Raw genomic sequence first — 24,206 nt, 5'->3', positions numbered from 1 at the left:
ACATTTGATCTCGGGATTCCCTTCACTTGAAAATTTGTCATTGGCTTCATGTAGTGGCTTGGACATTATACTTTCTAGTTCGACCCTCAAATCATTGAAAATTTGCTTCTGCAACATCAAAATCAAAGTTGAAGCATCGAATCTTGAAGTTTTCAGATTCATTGATTAGAGTTTCATGTTCTTACACATGAGCAATGAGGACTTCAACATTGAATCTTGTCGGAAACTGAAGAATCTGGAGTTTGTTAGATCAAGATTTGCTTACGGATGGTTTGAAGGACTCGATTCAAATTTCCACTGCTCGAGGGCTTGATTTTACATTATTGCGTGCCCTTGGAATCTATCAATGTGGTTAGTCGAAGCTTGCGACGGTTTTCCTTCTGTCATTATGGAAATAGTTTGACCACCTTTTCCATCAAGGCTCCAAACCTATCGGAGGGGGGCCCACCTATCTATGGAATATGTTTCGTATAGAATGGTTGATTGGAAACTTTGATTACTGTGTGAGAAGATGGAGTTGCATGCTATTGATGACAAGGTATGTATCTACTTCTTCTTTCTTTAGTTTTTTTTTTTTTCTTAATTGTTTAAGGATAAAGGATTCGAGAGAGATTGATGAGAGAATTGTGTATTTCATTATTGAGAATATGAGCCCTAATATATAGAGATTACAAGGTACTTGTTCTAATGTTACAAGGAAAACTATTCTGAATAGGACTAGGAATTCTAAAACTTTCTCTCCTGTTACAAACATGAAACTAATCCTAATTTGATAAGGCACACAAAGTCGATTTCCTTCAGCACTCCCCCTTGTGCCGCTCAAACTTGGTGGTGACGCTTCATCCGTTGCCTCGTTAAAAACCTTGCTTGAGTGAAAAGCCCTGTGGGACAAAAACAAGCTCAAGGAGGAGAAAAAGAGTACAACACGTCCTTCACTCTTCGAGATCGAACATGTAGATATCATGACTCCCCCTGATGTCGATATCTCCCCCTGATTGCTACAATCATAGGAGTTCAGATAACTTGCTTAATCCGATGCTCTTCACATGTTTCTCGAAGGTAGATTTTGGTAACGACTTAGTGAATAAGTCCGCTACATTATCCTCTGATCGGATTTGATTCACTTCAATCTTTAGAAGTGATTGTTGTTGCCGATTATAAAAGAACTTAGGCGATATATGCTTGGTGTTGTCACCTTTTATGAAACCTAAATTCATTTGCTCAATACAAGCTGCATTATCCTCATAAATACATGTAGGTTCATCCATGGTAGACTTCAAACCACAACTTCCTCGAATATGTCTAATTACAGCCCTTAGCCATATGCATTCGCGCACAGCTTCATGTAGAGCAATAATCTCTGCATGATTTGAGGAAGTAGCAACAAATATCTGTTTTGTAGACCTCCAAGATATCGCAGTGCTTCCTATGGTAAAGACATAACCAGTTTAGGAGGACTTTTGTGAGGGTTAGAGAAGTATCATGCATCAGCAAAACCCATCAAAACATCATTGTCGTTTTCATGTAAGAGAGGTGGGTTAGGCCGGCTACCCTTAGTGGTCGCGGCGGCGGTGGCAGCAATATGGCCTGCTATGGTGTTATGGTGGACAGCGGCACCAGGCCTAATGGGGTCCAATCCCATTCTTCCGTCATTCCTCTTCTCTTTGTAAGGATAAAATAGGCCCATATCTATCGTACCTCTTAGGTATCGAAAGATTGTCTTTACACTAATCCAATGGCGACATGTTGGCGCAGAACTATGGCTAGCTAACAAGTTCACTGCGAATGAGATGTCCGGTCTTATGCATTGAGCTAAGTACAATAATGCTCTTATTGCACTTAAATAGGGCACTTCAGCCTCTAATAATTTTTCGTCATCATCCTTTGGACGAAACAGATCTTTTCCGGACTAAAGACTACAGCCAATCATGGGAGTACTCATAGGCTTTGCATTATCTTCATTAAAACTCCTTAGGATTTTCTGAGTATATGCAGATTGATGGATTAAAATCCCATCACTATGGTGCTCGAGTTCTAAACCGAGACAAAACCGTGTTTTCCCAAGATCTTTCATCTCAAATTCGGATTTCAAATATTTAGCAGTTTCTTTTAACTCATCTAGAGTTCCAATTAGGTTCATGTCATCGACATAAACTGCTACGATTGGAAATCCGAAACTTGTTCTTTTAATGAACACGCATGGGCATAGTTCATTATTAATATATCTCTTCCCAATCAAATAGTCACTTAGACGGTTATACCACATCCGTCCGGATTGTTTTAATCCATATAGTGAGCGTTTTAATCTTATCAAAAACTCACTCCGTGGTTTAGAGCCACTTAACTTGGGTAATTGAAGTCTGTCTGGGACCTTCATATATATCTCTGAATCTAGATCCCCATAGAGATATGCTATAACCACATCCATAAGCTGCATGTCAAGTTTTTTCTAAAACTACTAAATTGACAAGGTAGCAGAACGTTATAACGTCCATTACGGGAGAATACGTCTCCTCATAGTTGATTCTAGGGAGTTGTGAGAAACCTTGCGCTACGAGGCGGGCTTCATATCTAACCATCTCATATTTCTCATTACGTTTTCTAACAAAGACCCATTTATGGCCAACAGGTTTTACATCTGGGGGTGTCTGCATTATAGGCCCAAATACCTGTCTCTTTGCTAGTGAATCTAATTCAGCCTGGATTGCATATTTCCATTTAGGCCAATCCGCTCTTCGTTGACATTCTTCGACAGAGCGAGGTTCAATATCATCATATTCTATAATTCCTTTTGCAACATGATATGCAAATGCATCATCAATAGTCATAGAATTTCTATACATCATCTCATGTACACTAGTGTAATTCATGGAGATCTCTCTATTCTTTGGAATTGGTTCTGACATTAGAGCGTCCTCCAATGATGTCTCTTGAACATAACCATAATCCGGAATATTCTCATGAGATGGATTATTTGTATCGATGATTAATGGATTATTTTGTGCCAAACTCGCTTTCTTCCTTGGGCGAGAATCCATCGAACCTATAGGCCTCCCGCACTTCCTGGCAGGAGCCGTGGCCTAGCCACAACATCACCAAGGAAGGGGACGTTGGCGCCATTCTCAGGTACTCTTGAGGTGGTGTCATGTCCTCTAATTTCAGGAACATCAATCCTTGCAGGCATGTTTGCAGCAGGTATGTGTGATCTCGTCACTTTAGCGATATCAGAAAACACATCAGGCATCGATTTTGCTACGTTATGAAGATTGAGAATTCTCTGCACTTCAATTTCAGACTGTGCGGTTCGGATATCAAGATGAGACATAGTGGGGACAGACCACGACAATTCCTGTCGTTCCTGTTGAATATTTATGTTCTTATTTCCCCCTAACGACGGGAAGACTGTCTCATCAAAGTGACAATCAGCAAATGTAGCTGTAAAGAGATCGCCTGTCAAGGGTTCCAAGTAGCGGACAATCGTTGGAGAATCATATCCAACATAAATGCCTAATCGTCATTGATGACCCATTTTGGTGCGCTGTGGCGGCGTAATTGGCACATAAACTGCACACCCAAATATGCGTAAGTGTGAGACATTAGGCTCATACCCAGTCACCATCTAGGACGCAGAAAAAGGGTTGATTGGCAGTGGGCCTCAAACGAATAAGCACAGCTGCATGCAATATTACATAGCCCCAAACAGAAATAGGGAGATTGGTGCGCATAACTAATGCTCTAGCGACCATTTGTAGTCTTTTAATGGTGGCTTCTGTTAGACAATTTTGGATGTGAACATGAGGAACAGGATGTTTAACTTCAATCCCAATGGACATGCAATAATCATCACACGTTTTTTATGTAAACTCCCCAGCATTGTCTAATCTGATAGACTTAATAGGATGATCAGGATGGTGAGCCCTTAACTTAATAATTTGTGCTAGGAGTTTAGCAAATGCAGCGTTCCTTGTGGACAAAAGCATGACATGTGACCAGCGTGTCAATACATCAATCAACACCATAAAATATCTAAATGGTCCGCATGGTGGTTGAATAGGTCCACAAATATCACCTTGGATTCTTTGTAAGAATGGTATATTTTCTTTAGTGTCCTTTGCATAGGATGGTCTCAATCCTAATTTTGCTAAAGAGCAGGCTTTGCAGAACGAATGACAGGCTTTAGAAACAACCAATGAGGATTTTGGTTGAGCCATGAAGTCACAAGTGACTTTAGAAGTAGGAATTGGAGACAAAGGAGTTGTAGTGGAGTCAAAGCCACCTTTAGGCCACAAGGGGATGACAGTGCAGGCCAAGGCTGGCCGGTTTTGGGGGTGAACAATGCCGTGAGGCGCAGGGGCTCCTTCGGGGTCCAAAATCTGACTTTTACGTCTTTGCGTTCTGAAAAATGGATGTCCATGTGAAGTCTTTAAGACACAGATCATCATGTCACGACCTGAATATCCCACATGGTCATGCCAAAGCCTATATGTGTCGGAATCCCATAAATCATCTCTCATAACATGATTGGATTCAATTATTCTAATAGTGGTTGCATACAACCAACTAGATCAACACATAAGTTTCTCTAAGACTCTTTTATGTCTGTAGTCATTAGAGGTGATGCAAAGGAACTCTTGTCCATTCTCACAATGTGTTTCCACATAAAAACCATTGGCTCTTATCTTTGAAGCTCAATAGGGTTCTTCCTGCCCTAAGAGCATAAAGAGCTTCGGTGGCATTTAAAATTGTGCCATTTGGCAACATAAATTGGGTTGGCCCTCTAACATGAATCAATTGAGATAATCCAGCCATCGTAGTCACAGAAGATCGAGTAGGCGTCATCCATAGAGATAGTTGCCTATTTCGAAGGATGGTATGTGTAGTCGCACTATCCACGAGGCATTCTAGCTCTCCGGGAAACATACTGAAAAATAATAAAGTTTAAAATTAAAATATGTCCAAGACATGGAATAAAATAAACCGATACTTTATAATAATAGCCAATGATTACATCAAAGTTTCGTGACCATAATCTAATCCAAAAATAAAAATCAAATTTTAGACACATTGTAGTCACTCAATCGTTTGGTAATTTCAATTTGGTTTTGACCAGGTAAGGTAAGACGAGATTTTGGTGGAGCATTGCTCACTTTTAAAACCGTTCTCTCAGTTCAAACCTTTCCTAGACATCACAATTACTTTTGAGTACGCCTAGTGAGAAAGAGTTAATACAATAACTCATTTTATTGATTAAGGCATAGTTGCCATTACATAATTCTTGGAAAAATAAAAGACTATTTTAATTCAAAACTTGAGGCATTTTGTCTTCATCGCTTATTTAAAGTCTTTGTGAACTCGATGTCTTGATCACCATGATGCAACTACCTTCGTAGGTACATTGGAAATTCAGGTCCATTGATCAAACGTTCTATATTAGAAATAGACACCATAAAGAGGATTCTCTCTTGATTGAACCACATTGGCGCAATATGCATAGTCCCTAGGACTGATGGCATTGGAAAATGATAACCATGGCCAACATTAGCTCCATGGTTTCTAACCCTTCGTCCCTCAAAATCACGCCTCCTACGGTCGTGTGATTGTCGCCTTAGGCGATTACCTTCATGAGCATTTCGATCGTATGGATCATGACGTCGATGGCGACTTTCTCTAGCCATAGGACGATGCTCTTGATGGCTATCTTGAAGCCTATCAATTTTTCTTTTCACAAGCTCGTTGCCATGTCTTTCAGCAGTGGCCATAGCTTCAATAAGCTGATGAAAACTTGTGATCCGTCTTGCATTTACATGAGTCCGAAATAAATCAGAGGACCTCATAGCATAGAAGGGGAAGGTATTGAGGGTTTTCTCAATCAATTGGTCTTCTATGATTGTCTTTCCACATAGACGCATCATTGCTCTGATGCGGAGAGCTTCCGAATAAAATTGCATGACTGTGTCAAATTCAGAGAAGCGAAAATTTTTCCATTCTGCGTCTGTATTTGGAAGGATGGAGTCACGAACATTGCCATATCGTTCGCGAAGCGCTTGCCAAAGCTTTATAGCGCTATCCTCATTTATGAACTCAAACTGGAGGTCACTATCCATGTGACATTTCATGAAGGCAAGTGCCTTGGAATTATCTTTCTCAGTTTGAGGGTTTGGAGCTGTTTCTATAGGACAAAGCTCTTGGATAGTATGCAATAAATCACCGGAAATAAGGTGGATCTCGACATCAATGATCCATATTAAGTACCTTTTGCCTGCATAATCTAATGGAACAAAATTGAGTTTGTTCGTGTTTGACATCCTGAAAGATGAAACAACACTACTAGAATTATGCTCATAGACATCATGACAATTAAATCGGTGAGAAATACACGCGATGTAAAACAATGTCATTAACATCGATTCCTCAAAAACCGATTTCTATGCATATTACTAACATCGGTTTTGAAATTAGCCGGTGACAAAACTTTTGTTTGAATTTTGAGAAAAACGCTGAGCGGCTAAGTTAAAATTTTTTAAAGAAGCGCGGGGGAGGAAAATGAGATTCCCACACTTAGACATATTTGGACTAACATTGACTTCAGCTAGCCCTAACACTATTCGACCAAACCTCCATTTTCTCCTTCGTTCTCCTCCTCCGACAAAAACTGACCTCGCATTCTTCGTTCTCCGCCTCCGACCATAACCCTCCTCCTCATCTCCGTTCTCCGGCTACAATCACAACCCGACCCTCCTCGTCCTCCTCCTTTTCCGCCTCGGACCAGCTCCTCTGCTCGAAGACGGTGAAGAGAATCAACCTCTTCGTTCTCCACCTCCGACCACAACCCTCCTCCTCGTCTTCATTCTCCGGCTACAATCACAACCCGACCCGCCTCGTCCTCCTCCTTTTCCGCCTCGGACCAGCTCCTCTTCTCGAAGACGGTGAAGAGAATCAGAGATCGAGGTCGACCTTTTGGAGAAAATTTGAGCTTTTTGTCATAGGTAATTGACGAATTTGTTCAATGCATGTCTTCGAAGGATTTGTGAGTCCTTAATTCACTGATCTGATTTTGTTTCTTATTTTGCTTCCAAGGATTTGTGTTTCATCTACCGAAGCTTTGTGGGCTGCATTAGAGCTTTCTGGGCATTCATGTTCTGAGCTTTCTGGGCATTCTCCATATCTGGTTTGCTCTCTCTCGATTCTTCTCATTGTTTGTGATTGATTTTGGTGGGAAATTTTTGCACTTTTGTTGAGTTATAGGTTTTGGGTTTTGCAGAGGAGGCTTCGAACTGTGTTATCTAGTCATGAAGGTTTCTGTAGCCAGGGCTTTGATGTTACTGTACTTGAAAATGATAGTCTTGATGATGTGGGTATCCATGGTAATCATCAACTTCTGTTTTTTTTTGCTTTGCATTTTTGTTACTTTTTGGATTTTGGAATCTGGGTTATGCTGATCATGCATGTTTTTCACTTGTTTTTACTGAAGTTGGTTTTACCAATACTTTTAACTTTGTTGGATTCTGATATATTATGATACTGCTGTTTTAGGTTATTGGTATCCCTACAGGAATATATTCAGCCTTGTTGATGAGCTAGAGATTAAACCCTTCACTAACTGGACTAAGTTTGCGCAATATTCAGCTGAGGGATTGGAGGTAATCAACACCTTTTTTGTAGTGGCATTTCTTGCTTACAATGTGATTTGGATTGATTTTAAAGGCTTTGAGATGTGTTGGTACAAGCTTATCGCCCTACTCCGGGGCGCTGGTCACCGTGTCACTGCTCTGGACCTTGGTGCTTCTGGGATCAACTCCAAGCAGGTGGACGAGGTCGCTTCAATTTGGGATTATGCCAAGCCATTGATGGATTTCATGGCTTCTATTCCTCATGATGAGAAGGTCATACTGGTTGGCCATAGCTACGGTGGCCTTCCTATATCTCTAGCCATGGAGAGGTTTCCTCAGAAGATTTTGGTTGCAGTCTTTGTCACAGCCTATTTGCCTCATTACAGTTCTCCACCAGGAACTCTCATACAAGAAGTAAGAAAAAGCTGCTGTCTTTATTCCACCGCTGTTAATCTTACTCACAAATTGGCATTCTGCACTCTTATGTTACTATTTGTTTATGCTTACTCACAACTTCTGTTTTTTTTTTGCTTTGCATTTTTGTTACTTTTTGGATTTTGGAATCTGGGTTATGCTGATCATGCATGTTTTTCACTTGTTTTTACTGAAGTTGGTTTTACCAATACTTTTAACTTTGTTGGATTCTGATATATTATGATACTGCTGTTTTAGGTTATTGGTATCCCTACAGGAATATATTCAGCCTTGTTGATGAGCTAGAGATTAAACCCTTCACTAACTGGACTAAGTTTGCGCAATATTCAGCTGAGGGATTGGAGGTAATCAACACCTTTTTTGTAGTGGCATTTCTTGCTTACAATGTGATTTGGATTGATTTTAAAGGCTTTGAGATGTGTTAACACTGGCAAGAATGTTCTGCAGGTTGAATTTCCGGTATTTCGAGACCTTCCTCAGTTGCCAACTCCATTAGGAACCTTGTACTATTCACAGGTATATATTATTCGCTCACCTTCTTATGTGCCATTTCTAATTCCAGTGGAAAAGTTAGCAGCCTTTTGGTGATGAATGAGACGGTATAATGTGCATTTTGTGCAGTTTGTTCAGTTTCCGTTGGTTGATAGATTAACTTCACTTCCTTTAACGGCTGCAGGTATAGTTTCCCTTCTTGGTTTTAAACTTTCAATGCCTAATGAGCAACCAATTATTTGTTGAAGGATATTGTATAAAATCCTAGTGAATTCTGTTACTCATATATCTTCTATCAAAATGTTACTCAATTGTTTTATTTGGAAAGGCAAAAACTGATTGCGGCGTAGAGTTGCTTGTAGTGTGTGTTGAGGAAATTTTTGAAGGCATTTCATCTAATTCTTGTGAGTCATGCACTTCCCAACTCATAAGTGCATATTCTTTGCAGTAATCGACTTTGACAATACTGATACTGCCTGGAGAAAATATGACTCAAGTAAGGATCTCTATCACTAGAAGTAAGTTTCAGCATTTGGGTTAATAATTATCACATATGTCTGAATAAACAGAAGTTATTAAGAGGTTTTACTGGTAGTTATTTCAAGGGAGCTCTTTACGCAGTTTGGCTGCTCACAAAAGCTTTATCAGAAAGTCCTAGCACCATTGCTTCAAGTGGGTCTGTTTGCACCAGCAGAACAATGTAGTGCTGCTGCTACTCTGGGCTTGCTATCCTACATCCTTGCTTACCAGGTTTGATAGTTTTCTTAAGTGTTCAGAATTATTTATAAAGCTCTCACATACTATTAGTATTATCTTAGTGGAGGCTGACTAATAGTCATAGGAGTCCATAATGAGTTTTTGACATCAAATTCTACCATCTTTGGAAAATAAAGACCGCAGCAAACTATCACTCTTGGAAAAAAAAAAAAATTCATGACTCTCATAAAGTATCCTCTCTGAAGTCCTATGATATATTCCTTATTCCAAATACCACACAAGTCTCTACTTTACCTGTACAGGATTTCCCCATAATGAGATTTCTAGTACACTTAGCATGGCATTATCACGTCTTTTTTGTTATTGTAATAATTGTATTAAATAAGTCCAATCACTTGTCACTTTTCAATTGTATCTTCTCCTTCCTGATAAATGTAATCGTATATTTTTTTTCAGAAAGATTTTGATCTAGTGTTGTGTCGTGGAACAACTAGGGAAAAGATCTTTAAGCCGTGGATGGAGTCTATGACAACCAAAGGTTGCAAGTTTGAGAAAGGTCTAAGTGTAACAGACCTTTTGTTTAATGAGGAAACTGGCTGTATTTCTGAAGTAGTTTGTGGCAAAGAAATGTATAGTGCTGACGCAGTTGTCCTAGCTGTTGGAATCTCCACGCTTCATAAACTTAATGAAAATAGGTATTTTGTTATTGAATCTCAGAATGTTTTATGCAAATAGCTGTGATCCAATGTTTATTAGAAATCAGGATTTTTTTTTATTGAAATCAAATCAGTTAGTATTACAAGACAGAATAGTGTTACATTTACAGTGAAACTAGGTTCGTCCTGACTATCATTCACATAGGGAAGTCCACAGATACTAGTTTTAGAGCTCATTTCATGTATAAGACTGTGAAGTGCATGTTAGATCTTAAATTAACCCTAGCTATTCCTGCTATTTCTACCTTAATTGGCAGTACTTGAGTTCTGTATAGTGCAGTGTTGTGCACGAGGGAGGAATTTGTCAAGGTCTCGAACCTGGCTACCATCGATGTACTCTCCATTAAGCTCTGGGTCGATAGGAAGGTGAGTAGAGGAAGTTTAATTTTTAATTTTAACATCACTATCTAGCTTGTCTAAATGACTCTTCTCTACATTTTAACCTTTTCTCCTAATGTGAACTGGGGAATTTTACGAGATTCCTATGAGCCAAACGAAACTGAGCATGTCCTTTGATTCTAGCTTTTATTTCTACCATGCTTTAGATTTCAATTATGGTTCTAATACCTACTACATGTACACTTATTGCAAGCTTGGAATATTGCTGGAAGAGTTCCGGATGAAAACCTTGATATTGATGATTGGATTTCTTCAGAAGAGCCATCGGATATCTACATTTTCGGGTCAGTACTTTCTATCTTCCTTTTCATAATCAACCTAGGCACATACTTTCAGTACTTTTGATCCCAGAAAGGTATAGTTAAGTTAACCAACAGATTGTGTTATGGATGCTAGGATAGGAATGTCTTGTAAGGTCAATGTCTTTTTGTCTTTCCTTTTTCCTTTCCTTTCTTTCCTTCTGTTTTTCTTGTTATAGCTAATTGTTCATTTCATTTCATTTTATTTGCAGGTGAAAACAGAAGAACAAATGGGATATAAGTATGGCGAGGCTTGCTTTCGTTTATATTTCTAGTATTATGTACCATTTAGACTTAAATTTTTGTTTTATTTCGACATGTTATGCATAGAAATACTTGGGATGTTGTTATGTACTTTGAGCATCAATATTAATCAAAATTTATTTACTTACGATATGTATTCTCATTAGATTTCCTAGCAATAGTTACAAGTCAGTTTATAACTATAAAAATGAAGTCATATAAGAACTAATACATCAGTTCTAAAAGAAAAAATTGATGTTCCATTAGCCAGTGGATAACAAAATATTAAGTAAGAAATGATGTAACACAATCTAATGAACATCGACTTATTAAGTAAGAAACGATGTAAAACAACGCAATGGACATCGACTTATTAAGTAAGAAACGATGTAAAACAACGCAATGGACATCGACTTATTAAGTAAGAAACGATGTAAAACAACGCAATGGACATCGATTTATTAAATGAAAAACGATGTCTAGTATAAGTATAAACATCGGTGTCAACCTCAAAAACTGATGTTTAATATAAGTTTGGACATCACTTCGTAAAAGGAAACGATGTTTAACATAATAATGAACATCGGTCAAGTAATACAAAAGAATGTAGATTCAATCTTAAATAGTGTGATATATGGCAAGTACCCGTAAAGTTTATAAACAGCAGGCAAATTTCAAAAATACCGATGTGTAAGAATATATTACACATCGTTTCTAGAGTGAGTAACGATGTTAAAATGAATACTAGTGCTATTGGACCTATATTTCGTTAAGCATTAAATGCATAAATATGAAGGTTTAACAATATCTAAAAACACCAATTTGTGATCATAATAGCAGTTTAACATCGATTATAGAATCTAATCCGATGTTTATTGTAGTATGGGACATCGGTTTTTAACCGATGTCTATTTTTTGGCGATCTTTTACATCACCCACTAACACATGTGTACAATTTTTTTTTACATCGGTTTCTGGCCAATGTATATGAGAAAAATTCTAGTAGTGCAAGAACAAGTTAGTTTCGGAGTCAATGCTTCCACAAAAACTAATATAAGTAAGATTTCCGAGCTATGCTACCAAGAAATTGATTTCCAACAATAATTGGATTAGACCGAAACAATGATGTTTATATGGTCATAAATCGATGCTTACAGACATTCTTAGTCCGAAGTCTTACAAACACTCTTAGTTCGTTAATAGCTTGAATCCCCACGATTCCGCTTTCTCAATAATCGAACCCACGTTATAAGAAAGGTGGGATGAAGAAGAACGGAGGTTGCAAGTCCCAGAGGAAAAAGAAGAAGAAAAATAAATTTCAAAAGTGGGAACTTTAATGTAAATACTTTCTTGTTATTTTGTAGCTTGAAAACCTTGAAATCTTGTACTTGGAAGTGATGTAGGTCGAGTTGGGAGGATTAGGTAGGCTCGGTGATGTATAGCAGCTGTGAAGATGGGTTATTTGCTTGGGCTGCCGAAGATAGGAAGGTTGGGGATGGCTTCTTGGTGCACGGGGGCTAGTGATGCTAGCAGTGCTAGCTGTGTTGCCACAAGGCTGCAGGGGCAGCAGTGCAGTGGTGCAGAGCTGCAAGCGCACGGGCGCTCAGGCGGGCAGCAGCGAGCGCGGTCGGTGGCAGCTGGCGTGCGGCAGGTGCTGCAGGTGGTCGGGCTAGCGCTGGCTAGGTGCAGCGATGATGAAGAAAATTTTTGGGTTTTTTTATTTTTTTGTTTGTTTTGTAGTTAGAACTCGTGCTCATAACGTGTTTAAGGATAAAGGATTCGAGAGAGATTGATGAGAGAATTGTGTATTTCATTATTGAGAATAGGAGCCCTATATATATATAGGAATTACAAAGTATTTGTTCTAATGTTACAAGGAAAACTATTCCAAATAGGACTAGAAATTCTAAAACTTTCTCACCTATTACAAACATGAAACTAATCCTAGTTTGATAAGACACATAAAGTCGATTTCCTTCAACATTAATTACATTTTATTTTTATTTTTTTGAAATGAGGGGAACATAGCCCCATCAGATGTTATTATTCAAAGAAATATACTGCGAAGGGGACGTACTGCCTAAACCCTGAGTATTATTACACACATCCTCGAAGTGAACACCCTCAATAATAGAGGGAGTCTCTCCAATCCAAACATCATTATAACAAGAATAACTAGCAAAGTGTGCTAAACGGTGAGCAACACTATTTGCTTCACGATATATATGTCGAACTAGGATGAAAGTAAAGGCACTCATGTACTCCTTACAGTCAGCTATAAGTCGAACAATCTCTGAATAATCGGCATTAGGATTGACTAGCGCCATAGCTAAGCTAGCACAATCAGTTTCCAACTCAACTTCCGACCATCCTTCATGTATGGCAAGTAACAAACCCGCCCTATAGACTCTGCCTCCACATGCAAAGCTGAATGAGCACTAGGTAGGTTCCTCGTCATTGCTGCAACACAGACCCCATCACTATCTCTTATCACCACGCCCAGGCCATTCTGCTCAGTACCCATTTTGAAGGCAACATCCACATTGATTTTAAACCGCCCACTAGGTGGACATAACCATCTCGCCTTTGGTCTCCTACGTCCGTTTGTGGCTACAACATGCAGCTTCTGAAACTCCTCCAGATGATGGACAACCCACGTTGCCATGCATAAAGGATTAAAAAGTCCCCCGCGCCACACCATCCTATTACTCTCAGACCAGATGACCCACAAGCAAATCAAGAATAAATCAGCCCTAGGCAAGAGGTCCACCACATCCCTAAACCACCATTGCACCAAGACTCGTGACTGAGTCCTAGGGTTAATACCAACCCCACAGCCTTCCAAAAACACTCCAGCGCTTCACAATCTTTGAAGACATGCACGTCACTCTCCACACTATTATTGCAAAAAAACGCAAGATGTACTAAGAAGACACACCTTTTGTAAGAGACTCCAGTGTAGGCAGTATACCTCTCAACAATCTCCACACAAAGGTTTTCACCTTAGGAGGGACACGAGCCCTCCAAATAGCCCTCCACATCCCATTAGCGTCACTACTAGTTCCAGCTGATGATGATGATGAGGTAGTATTGTGGGAAGACATAATACGTGCCACATGGTAACCCCCTTTAACAGTGAACAAGCCCTTTTTATCATAATGCCAGATGCCAGACTAAACAGTCCACTGCTGGCCTTAAGCTCAAAGGTATACTTCGTATAATCTCCACTTCTCTGTCTGTGAAAAGCTCCTCAAGCATAGGGTGTAACCAATCCTTCTACTCATGATCAATTAAGTCACCTACCTTCCAACTTTCTGTACCTTCCATGGGAGATGAGAAAGGCTTGAAACTATAAGGGAGCAGCATCCACAGGTCGTTCCACACCGATACGTTGTTGCTCTCACCAATCTGAAACCGCAAGCCTCTAGCTATCACCTCTCTTCCAGCCAAGATACTACGCCACATGAAAGACATATCACTTCCCACCTCTGCCCTCAAGAAATCCGAAGTCGGAAAATATTTCGCCTTCAACACCCTTGCTGCAATGGAATCCGGGTTGGTAATCGGTCTCCACCCTTGTTTTGCAAGTAACGACAAGTTGAAAGACACCAAATTCTGAAACCCCATCCCTCTGTAGAAGGAAGAGAACAGAGCAAGTGTTTTCTGGGGGAATTCTTATTTAAACTTCTTCTCTCTTAATTCTAATAGCATGATTACATTAGACTTATATAGGCATCAAGAGCCTGACTTTAACACTTCTAACTGTTATGACATTAAACAATCAACCCCCTGGCTGCCAATGGAAAGCCAAAAGACTAATAACAATAGTAACTGGTAATCTGCAAATCAAAGGACAATAACCGAAAGCAGTTTTATTCTTAGGAAAACCAAGAAACAAGTTTGGTTTAATTTTCCAACAAAGCCTCCCGTAAACCAAACTTTCTTTTGACACCCAACCTTGCAACATCTTCCTTGAAGACCTGTCCACCAAGAGCCTTTGTAAAAACATCAGCCATCTGATCATCGGTCTTGCAATACTTCACTTCAATAACTCCTCTATTCACCAGCTCCCTTACAAAATGATATCGCATACGAATGTGCTTTGTCCTCCCATGAAGAACTGGATCTTTTGCTACCGAAATTGTGGAACTATTGTTGCAAAACAAAGTTGTTGGAGTGCTTTGGTTATGCTGCAAACTTTCCATAACACCTCTCAGCCAAAGAACTTGACATCCTGCATAAGCACCAGCAATATATTCTGCTTCGGTTGTAGAGAGAGCAACAATAGGTTGTTTCTTCGAACTCCATGAAATTGCACCACTTCTAAGACTAAAAACATAACCTGAAGTACTTTTGTTGTCATCAATACTTCCGGCTAAATCGCTGTCAGTATAGCCAACAAGATTCACTGGAACATTTGCTTGATAGAAAATACCATAGTCAATGGTTCCAATAACATAACGCAAAAATCTTTTTGCAGCCTCCCAATGATTAGCATATGGTTTCTCCATGAATCTGCTCACCAAACTCACTGCATACATGATATCCGGCCTTGTCGCTATTAAGTACATCAAATTATCCACCAAACTCCGAAACATTGTGGAGTTCACAGATTTTCCTTCACCATTTTTGCTTAGCTTTAAGCATGTAATGCATGGTGTTACTACTGGATTAGCATGCTCCATCTTGAATTTCATAACAACCTCTTTTGCATAGCTCTCCTGGGACATAAAAATACCTTCCTTGGATTGTTGAACTTCAATTCCAAGAAAGTGATGTAGTTCTCCCAAATCTGTCATCTCAAATTCCTTCATCATAGAGAGCTTAAATTCATTCAACATCTCCAAGCTATTTCCAATAAAAATAAGATCATCAACATAAACACTTACAACCATGAAGCTTCCTTGTGAGCTGCCTTTGATGTACGGTGTGTGTTCATATGGACACTTCTGAAAACCATGCTTCTCAAAGTAAGAATTGATGCGGCTGTACCAAGCCCGTGGTGATTGTTTCAGACCATATAATGCTTTCTTGAGCTTGTAGACCTTATTTTCTTCTCCTTCCTTCACAAAACCTGGGGGTTACTCAACGTAAACTTCTTCTTGGAGAGAGCCATTCAAGAACGCAGACTTTACATTCATTTGTAATAGCTTCCAATTGTTTTGAGCAGCAAGAGAAATTACCAAGCGAATGGTGTCAAGTCTGGAAACGGGAGCAAATACTTCAGTGTAGTCTTCACCTTCTTTTTTTCTGTACCCTTTCGCTACAAGTCTAGCCTTGTGCTTGTTGATAGACCCATCTGGATTGATCTTTGTCTTATACACCCATTTTACACCAATGGGTTTCTTGTGTGATGGCAAATCTGTGAGCTCCCAAGTTTGATTTTTTTCAATAGCTTTTATTTCCTCTTCCAAAGCTCTCTTCCACTTTTCTTCTCTACAAGCTTCATTAAAACAAATGAGATCCTCTCTAGCAAAGAATGCAAAATAAACAACATCATCTGGCAACTTGTTCTGTGGAGTCATAAAGGTCTTGCAAGCTTCTGAATTTTGGAAGAGGACTTTGAGTTGAATCATCTACATCCAATGTCGATCCCTGAGTATTGGACGTACCACCTTCATCTCCCAAAGCTGGAATGCTTGCTGTATCATTTTTGTCTTCATCAAAAAATGCATATTCATCGAACAAAACATCATGGCTTATTAAGATCCTCTTCGTCTCTGGATTGTACAACTTGTAGGCCTTGCTTCTGTCACTATATCCAATGAAAATACACTTCTCTGACTTGTCTTCAAGTTTGTTTCTGATTGCATCTGGAACATGAGCATATGCAACAGAACCAAAAACTTTCAAATGTTGCACATTTGGCTTCACTCCGTACCATGCTTCATGAGGCGTACAATCTTTCAAGCATTTTGTTGGTGATCTGTTGATTAAATAGACTGCACAAGATACTGCTTCTGCCCACAACTCTTTCTGTAATTTCTTTCTTCTAAGCTTGCATCTTACCATCTCCATTATAGTTCAATTTTTCCTCTCACTTACACCATTTTGTTGTGGTGTATAGCGAGTTGTCAGCTGATGCCTTATTCCATTATCTTTGCAATACTTCTCAAACTCATTGGACATATATTCTCTCCATGATCAGTTCTCAAAATTTTGATTGACAGACCAACAATGTTCTCAACTTCTGCTTTAAAATCTTTGAAGACTTGGAATGCTTCTGATTTTTCTTTGAGAAAACAAACCCAAACTTTTCTTGAAAAATCATCAATAAATGAAATAAAATATTTGCTACCTCCGAGAGATGGTACTGGCATAAGACCACAGAGATCAGAATGAACAAGCTCAAGAGGATATTTTGCTTGCCAAGAGGAGTGTGAAGGAAATGGATTCCTATGTTGCTTACCAAACTGGCATTCTTCACACACACCATCTTCTTCATTAATCTGGGGTAACCCTTCAACCATGTTTTTTGTTGCTAGCAGCTTCAAACTTCCATAATTCAAGTGACCAAATCTATCATGCCATAACCTGGAAGTTCCTTTCTCACAACCAACAAAGCATGATAGATTTGTTGTTTCAAGCTTGAGAGGGAATAGATTATTTCCAGCCACTCCAATCTTTGCAATAAGCTGATCTTTCTTTGACAAGAAGCAAGCATTATCATGAAAATGAATATCATATCCTCTCCTCAAGAGATGCCCAGCACTTAACAAATTGCTTTTTTGTCACGCCCCGAATTTTGAATGATAAATTCAAATCCGAAACATGAATTAAACACCTTAAATAAATAAACGTTCTGAATTTTTTTCTCAAATAACCTCACACACGATACATAACTCCAAATCTCGAAACCTCGAGTCATTATTACAATTCACTCTCACAAGCAATATTGTAAAGCTCTAAATGAGCATAACACACCTCACAAAGTAATTCAGATTTACACAAAAGCAGCTACTCAACGCAGCTCGATCTCCGTCCTGATTCTCTTAACCTGTAGTAGTGCCCGCTACACAATTTGAATAGTGTACCGGGATTGCAACAACACAAACCCGGTAAGCTTTTGACAGCTCGTATGAGTAAACAAGAAAGAACTGTTGATTTATTAAATTACCATTCTTATAACTCAACAAATAATCACAACATAAAGAAAGGATACTCTTGAGACTCTCTTTTAAGAACTCATACTTAAAAGACTCAAGTATCCTCAACACTTCTCACATAAGACCCCTCACAGTCTCAAGTAACCTCAACATCACTCATACAAGACCACTCACAGTCTCAAGTAACCTCAACATTTCCCTCACAACACCACTCAACAATTGGCAGACAGACTAGAGCTCTAACTGATCGTTTCCACCTACCCGGCGCGAGAGCGTGGTTCACGATTTTATACTATTCAGTTCCACCTACCTGGCGCGAGAGCGTGGTTCACTGATAGTATGTCATGGTCACCCCGTGACCTATTGATCTCCACAGATCACAACAATTTATTGTTCCTCAACAATAAAACTCAACATCTCTCTCAATATATTGTTTCTCAACAATAAACTCGATACCTCTCACAATATATTGTTTCTCAACAATAAACTCGACATCTCTCACAATATATTGTTTTCTCAACAATAAACTCGACATCTCTCACAATATATTGTTTCTCAACAATAAACTCAACACAACTCTAACCATACATATTATTTCACGTAAATAATATATATACAGACATTCACACAGGAATGTCTAACAACACCAACAATAGTTCATATGATTGCAACAAAATAAAGCAATTAAATATATTGGGTTCGTAATATGAACCACGTGAGGTTTACTCACCTCTAATCCCGCTGCGTCTTCTTAACAGCCCAATCAACGGTTCACCATCGTCCGCCAAATCAATCAATCGATCACCTAATCCAATGCGATCTTAACTTAGCCAACAACTCATAAACAAAATTAAACGACGATCCTACGGTCAGATCGAAATTATATGATGATCCAACGGTCGGATCCTCACGGATCGCCCTTAGGATCATCCTCCAAAATTATCACGAAGATCCAACGGTCGGATCTTCCTGAATCTTCCTTATAAAGATCTCCACAAAATTTCATGAAAATCCGACGGTCGGATTCTCACGAATCGCACTCCGAATCACTATTTCACAATTATACGAAGATCCAACGGTCGGATCTTCGCCCGTGACAACACAAAGTCATCGGGACAGTCATACGATCAACATATCAAAACTACAAGTCCATCGGACGGTCCGATCTTCACAGATCATTAATCGAACAATCGAAATTGATCAAAACCGTAAAAATTCATAACTAAATCATACGATATCCAAAAATTATGAATTATATATGCAAACGATCGTATCGACACGTAGAACACAAAAATGGACAGAAACTGTCCTTGGGGTGGCCGGAGGTCGCCGGAAACCACCATCACAGTGGCGGCACCGCCGCCCATCCAAAATCAAAATTTGACAAAACTCCCAACACGAAAGTTCTTCATCTTAACTCGAATTGAAACTTTCATAACTACACCAAAGTCAGATTATAAGCCAAAAAGTAGAATTTTACCTCATAAGGTTTGAAACCCGAAGAACCCTAGTTTTGAATTCGTTCCAATTCGATCTCCACAGATGAAATCGATGCAATCCAGCTTAGGGGAAATGATCTACATCCTCAGAAGTGCAGAATCCCCTCAAGAATCACGGCAAAAGGTGGCCGGAGGAGGGAGAACGACGGTGGGGAAAGGAGGTGATTTCCAGCTCGACTGCACCGTGTTCTTCGACTTGTAGCGGCTACCACGTTGGTTATTTCCCCTCGATGTCTTCTACAAAGTTGTAATATAGCTCAAGCCCAGCAAAATCCCTTTTTGAATCAACTCGATTCGAGGTCGGATGAGAGAGATATCGGCCGGTGAAGGAAGAGCAGCATCGGGCGAATTCCAGCTCGAGCTGTGCAGCTTCTCGGCCTCCTAGCGCCTTCCATGGTTCTTTTCTCACTTTGATGTCTTCTAGGAAGTTTTAACTGACTTCAAGGCGAATGAAAATACTTTTGGAATCAAGTCGATCGGAGGTCTGTGGAGGGAGATATGGACGGTGGAAGAGAGAGGCCGAAATCTGGGCTCGGGAGAGAAAAATCTGCAGAAAATTTCCAAAAAATGGAAATTTTCGGGATTTTTTTGCTATTTATAGAAATTTCCCCAAATTTCAATTGATCATAACTTTCTCATACGAACTCCGATTTTTTGCGTTCCGCATATGCACGAGATCGTATCGACGAGCTCTACAACTTTCATGAAGGAAGTTTTCCCAAATTTTGAACGTATAAAAAGTCACTTTTTGAGACCCCCTAAATAACGTTCGTTTTCGAAATAAAATCGTTCGAACTAATTCCACAACTTCTTCAAGCCTCGTACTCGCTCCCACAATGGTGAAATCATTTCTAAAAATTCACGGAATTAATTTTGGATTTTTCGGGGTATTACATTTTTAATCCAGGAACATAATAAACTTCTGACGTCTTTTCAATGTTTCTAGACTTCGATTTAAATGTGATTTCTCCAACCCTTTTTATTTTATAAGCTTTAGCATCACCAATTGTTACTTCACCATGATCTATCAGTTTGAGAGTCGAGAAAAGATTCTTGTTACCTGTCATATGCTTGCTAGCTCCACTGTCAAGGTACCACACCTCCTCCATGTAGTTTCCATGGCATGCTGCGACTAATGAAGTGTCTTGCTCATAGTTTCCAGTGTTGCTTTCATGCATAAAACCAGCTCCGACTTGCCTGTCATCTTCTTGCTTGGACCAGTAATTTCGCTTTACATGACCTGGTTTGTTATAATAAGAGCCTCCAGAACTTCCATGATAGTAGCCACGACCTCTTCCTCTACTTGGAAACGTGGTGTCTGTATTCTTGGAACCTTCATATTGATTGCTCGCCAAGCCTCTTCCAATTCTTTGAAAATTATACCTCTTCCACAAGAATTAAAGCCTCTTCCTCTTCCTCTTGCTCGATCATCTCTTCCATTCCAATGTGGAGATATGTGACCATGATTCCAATTGCCTCCCGTAGATATGAATTGAGACTTGAGTGCTTGATCTGGGTGAGAAGAGGCAGGTTTCCTCTTATTAATCTTAAACTCGTGATCTTCCAATCTTCCTTGCAAGTCATCCAGAGTGAGAGTAGACAAATCTGTTGATTCTTCAATAGCAGCTTCAACATAATCAAACTTTGGTAACAAGCTTCGAAGAATTTTTTCAACCACCCTTGCATCTTGTAAAATCTCTCCATTTGAGGCCATTTTATTAACCACAGAGTTGACTCTTGTAAAATACTCTCTGATGCTTTCAGTCTCCTTCATCTCCAACTTTTCAAACTCCTATCTTAGAGTCTGAAGACAAACCTCACCTTTTCTTTGCCTTTGTAGGCTGCATGAATGATGTCCCACGCTTCCTTGGAAGTCTCAGCTTGAGCAATTCTTTCATACACAGACATATCAATTGTCTGGTAGATATAGAAGAGTGCCTTGCTATCTTTCTTTCGATTCTCCTTCAAAACATTCCTCTATGGTTGTGTTAATGCACCTTCATTTTCCGGTTCGACGTAACCATCTTCGACAACATTCCATATTTCCAAGGATTTTAACAACACCATGACATTCTTCCTCCAATAATCATACTTTTCACCATTGAAACGAGGAATGAGTGAAAGCATATTTGGGCTGGAGTTATTTTCATTTGCCATGGGAGCACAAGCTTCTATAGCTATGATACCAGAATGTAGAAGGAAGAGAACAGAGCAAGTGTTTTCTGGGGGAATTCTTATTTAAACTTCTTCTCTCTTAATTCGAATAGCATGATTACATTAGACTTATATAGGCATCAAGAGCCTGACTTTAACACTTCTAACTGTTATGACATTAAACAATCAACCCCCTGGCTGCCAATGGAAAGCCAAAAGACTAATAACAATAGTAACTGATAATCTGCAAATCAAAGGACAATAACTGACAGCAGCTTTATTCTTAGGAAAACCAAGAAACAAGTTTGGTTTAATTTTCCAACACCCTCCCTCACTTTTGGGCACACACAACGTCTCCCATGCTAGCCAATGGATTTTCCGTTCATCTCCCTTCGAGCCCCACCAGAACCTAGTCATAAGTTGGTGAATATCATGGCATAGGTGTATAGGCAATTGGAAACAACTCATCACGTAGGTAGGCACACTTTGTACCACAGATTTCAACAGAACTCTGTAATCCGTATTGACTGCAGGGGCGGACCTATTCATAGGCCCGAAGGGGTCCGGACCCCCCCCCAGAATTTTTGGTATACTTCAATTTTAGTTACGTATTTACCTTATTAATATTAAAAATAGGCTTAATTTAAGTATTACACCCCCCAAAAACTTCTATAACCAATCAATTTGAATAATTAATCAATTATATTAAGAAACATAATTATTAAATTGATTGGTCTTTATGTCTGAATAAGTAAAGTAATTGATTTGTTTTATTTGAAAAATAGAAAGTAATTAATTTACCAAGAAAACGTAAAGTAATTGATGAATAAGTTATTACTTTCTTCACATCAACATTTGTAATCTTTATATGAGTTTAGGAGATGTATAAAATAGAATCTTGCTTGATTTGAAGATGAACATCTTCTATAAGGGAAATATACAAAACATTAATTTTTTGCAGAATTTTAATATTATATACTATATATGTCTGGACCCCCCCTGATGTCAAATCCTGGTTCCGCCCCTGATTGACTGATTTTCCTTTTGGTTGTGAAAATGATTCACTGTTTCAGGCTCTTATTCTTTCAGAGGATAAGAGGAATACCTGCTCTCCACCATTGCCTCGTGTCCGTCTTCTCAAAGTGAAGATCGATGCTCCTGCAACAAAACAAGTTGGGGAGTTGAAGGAATCCTTGAAATGGATGGCACCTTCATTAACGTGTTTATCTATAGAGCATAAGTAAGAGAGACTAGCCAGGCAGCCAGCCGATTAAGGCACTATTGTTGTCGGCTTTTTAAGTACAGAATTTAATCCCCTTCTTAGCATTTTCTTTTGATTGTTGTAAAAAGACTTCACTATGAGCCCTGAGACTCTTGCTATGTGTTCTGGGTGAGTGAATGAAACTTTGCATTTGTTTAATGAGTGAAACTTTCGATTGGAACTTGCTAATCCATGGGTATACCGTGAAGTTACAAAGGTTGTACCTGTGAACCAACCCCCTAAAGCGAAATATAGGCACAAGGAAAGAGCAATAGGCCAGACCAACCTAAAAAAACGAATATATCTTGTTTATTGTGTGCTCTGCCTCGCTAATAAAAACTCGCAACTACAAGCAATTGGGTATAGATCCTGGACATGGATTTTGACTCCAATTCTTCCACTCCTATTCCAGGTCCAGTACACATGACATAATGTGATGGATTATCATTTAAAGCTAAATAGAGCATCGAATATTTTAGAACTACTATCTGAGTTCATTTACAATGGCATCAGCTAATCTTAAGGATTTGATCATCTTCAAAAAAAAAAAAAAATTAATTAGCTTTCTTCTCTGCAAGAGTCCTGAAGAGGGAGATTTGTAAGCAAACGCAGAGTTGTATAAGCACCCATTGAGGCAAAGGTACAACTTCCAAACATCTACCAAAAGGTTTTTAAAGAAAACTAAAATATCATTCCAATGGTTTTGGATTGGCTTTAATTGTCCTCATGACCTTTGGCGAAGATCCAAGCAATTGTGGAAGAGCTGTTTGAACAATTGCGAGAAACTATACGTAGAATTTCCAACATCAGCCAAAGGAACTTTATTAAGCGAAACTGAAAGTAGATGCCAAAATGAGATCCCCTATAACCCAATTTACAGGTTTGAGTACTTTTTCCAATTCTTCCATGAATGCACCAACAGAGTCCTACATTACTCCTGGGTTATCATCTACAACAGAAATGAGAAGAGGAAAAGAATGAAGTTATGCACAATACTCCATCATCCTTACTTGCTCTTTCCAAAATGTTGGTAGAAATGTATTAAGTCGTGAAAATGTCTTCGCATTTACTATACTATATTACCTACTTCGTGCATTGGGTTAAAGAAGACACCACTAGAAAGACCATTACAAGTACATAGGTCCCCTAACTGTGTCATAATTGACATCATGTATAGAATAATGTCATCACTGAAGTTCGAAGCATATTGGAATTGTGGAATGTCTACACTACCGAATATTCTTCTTATGTTTAAACCCTGAATGAATTTACATT

General features: G+C 39.1%; 2 protein-coding genes across 4 annotated transcripts; one reads left to right on the top strand and one right to left on the bottom strand.

Annotated features, from left to right (window-relative positions):
* Positions 1 to 511: 511 nt before the first annotated feature.
* LOC133711645 (uncharacterized) lies at positions 512 to 10,390 on the top strand. Its single transcript, XM_062137751.1, has 12 exons — positions 512 to 538; positions 6,590 to 6,986; positions 7,101 to 7,168; positions 7,262 to 7,364; positions 7,534 to 7,640; positions 8,493 to 8,561; positions 8,667 to 8,721; positions 8,986 to 9,033; positions 9,133 to 9,287; positions 9,711 to 9,949; positions 10,246 to 10,336; positions 10,382 to 10,390. Exons 1-12 carry the CDS (start codon positions 512 to 514, stop codon positions 10,388 to 10,390), a joined length of 1,368 nt encoding a protein of 455 aa, XP_061993735.1.
* A 4,320-nt stretch (positions 10,391 to 14,710) lies between these two features.
* LOC133708072 (uncharacterized mitochondrial protein AtMg00810-like) lies at positions 14,711 to 20,072 on the bottom strand. Of its 3 annotated transcripts, XM_062133524.1 has the most exons (3): positions 19,498 to 20,072; positions 18,748 to 18,822; positions 14,711 to 17,923 (listed from the first exon to the last, which is right to left on the bottom strand). In XM_062133524.1, exon 3 carries the CDS (start codon positions 15,804 to 15,806, stop codon positions 14,817 to 14,819), a length of 990 nt encoding a protein of 329 aa, XP_061989508.1. In that variant the 5' UTR covers positions 15,807 to 17,923; positions 18,748 to 18,822; positions 19,498 to 20,072; the 3' UTR covers positions 14,711 to 14,816. The 3 variants fall into 3 exon arrangements, with proteins under 3 accessions (XP_061989508.1, XP_061989507.1, XP_061989509.1); XM_062133523.1 differs by having other exon boundaries at positions 14,711 to 18,822; XM_062133525.1 differs by lacking the exon at positions 19,498 to 20,072 and having other exon boundaries at positions 14,711 to 18,426; positions 18,506 to 19,490.
* Positions 20,073 to 24,206: the final 4,134 nt, after the last annotated feature.

Source organism: Rosa rugosa, chromosome 5 (assembly GCF_958449725.1).
Source record: "Rosa rugosa chromosome 5, drRosRugo1.1, whole genome shotgun sequence".
Taxonomy (NCBI): Eukaryota; Viridiplantae; Streptophyta; class Magnoliopsida; order Rosales; family Rosaceae; genus Rosa; species Rosa rugosa.
The sequence above is the reverse complement of the archived record's forward strand: the minus strand, read 5'-3'. Positions and strand labels throughout refer to the sequence as shown.

Coding starts and splice junctions, on each gene's coding strand:
- LOC133711645 (XM_062137751.1), top strand. CDS start 512: ATGGAGTTGCATGCTATTGATGACAAG. Junction 7,169..7,261: donor CTGGGCATTCTCCATATCTG/GTTTGCTCTCTC, acceptor TGGGTTTTGCAG/AGGAGGCTTCGAACTGTGTT. Junction 8,562..8,666: donor GAACCTTGTACTATTCACAG/GTATATATTATT, acceptor CATTTTGTGCAG/TTTGTTCAGTTTCCGTTGGT.
- LOC133708072 (XM_062133523.1), bottom strand. CDS start 15,806: ATGGTTGTAAGTGTTTATGTTGATGATCTTATTTTTATTGGAAATAGC.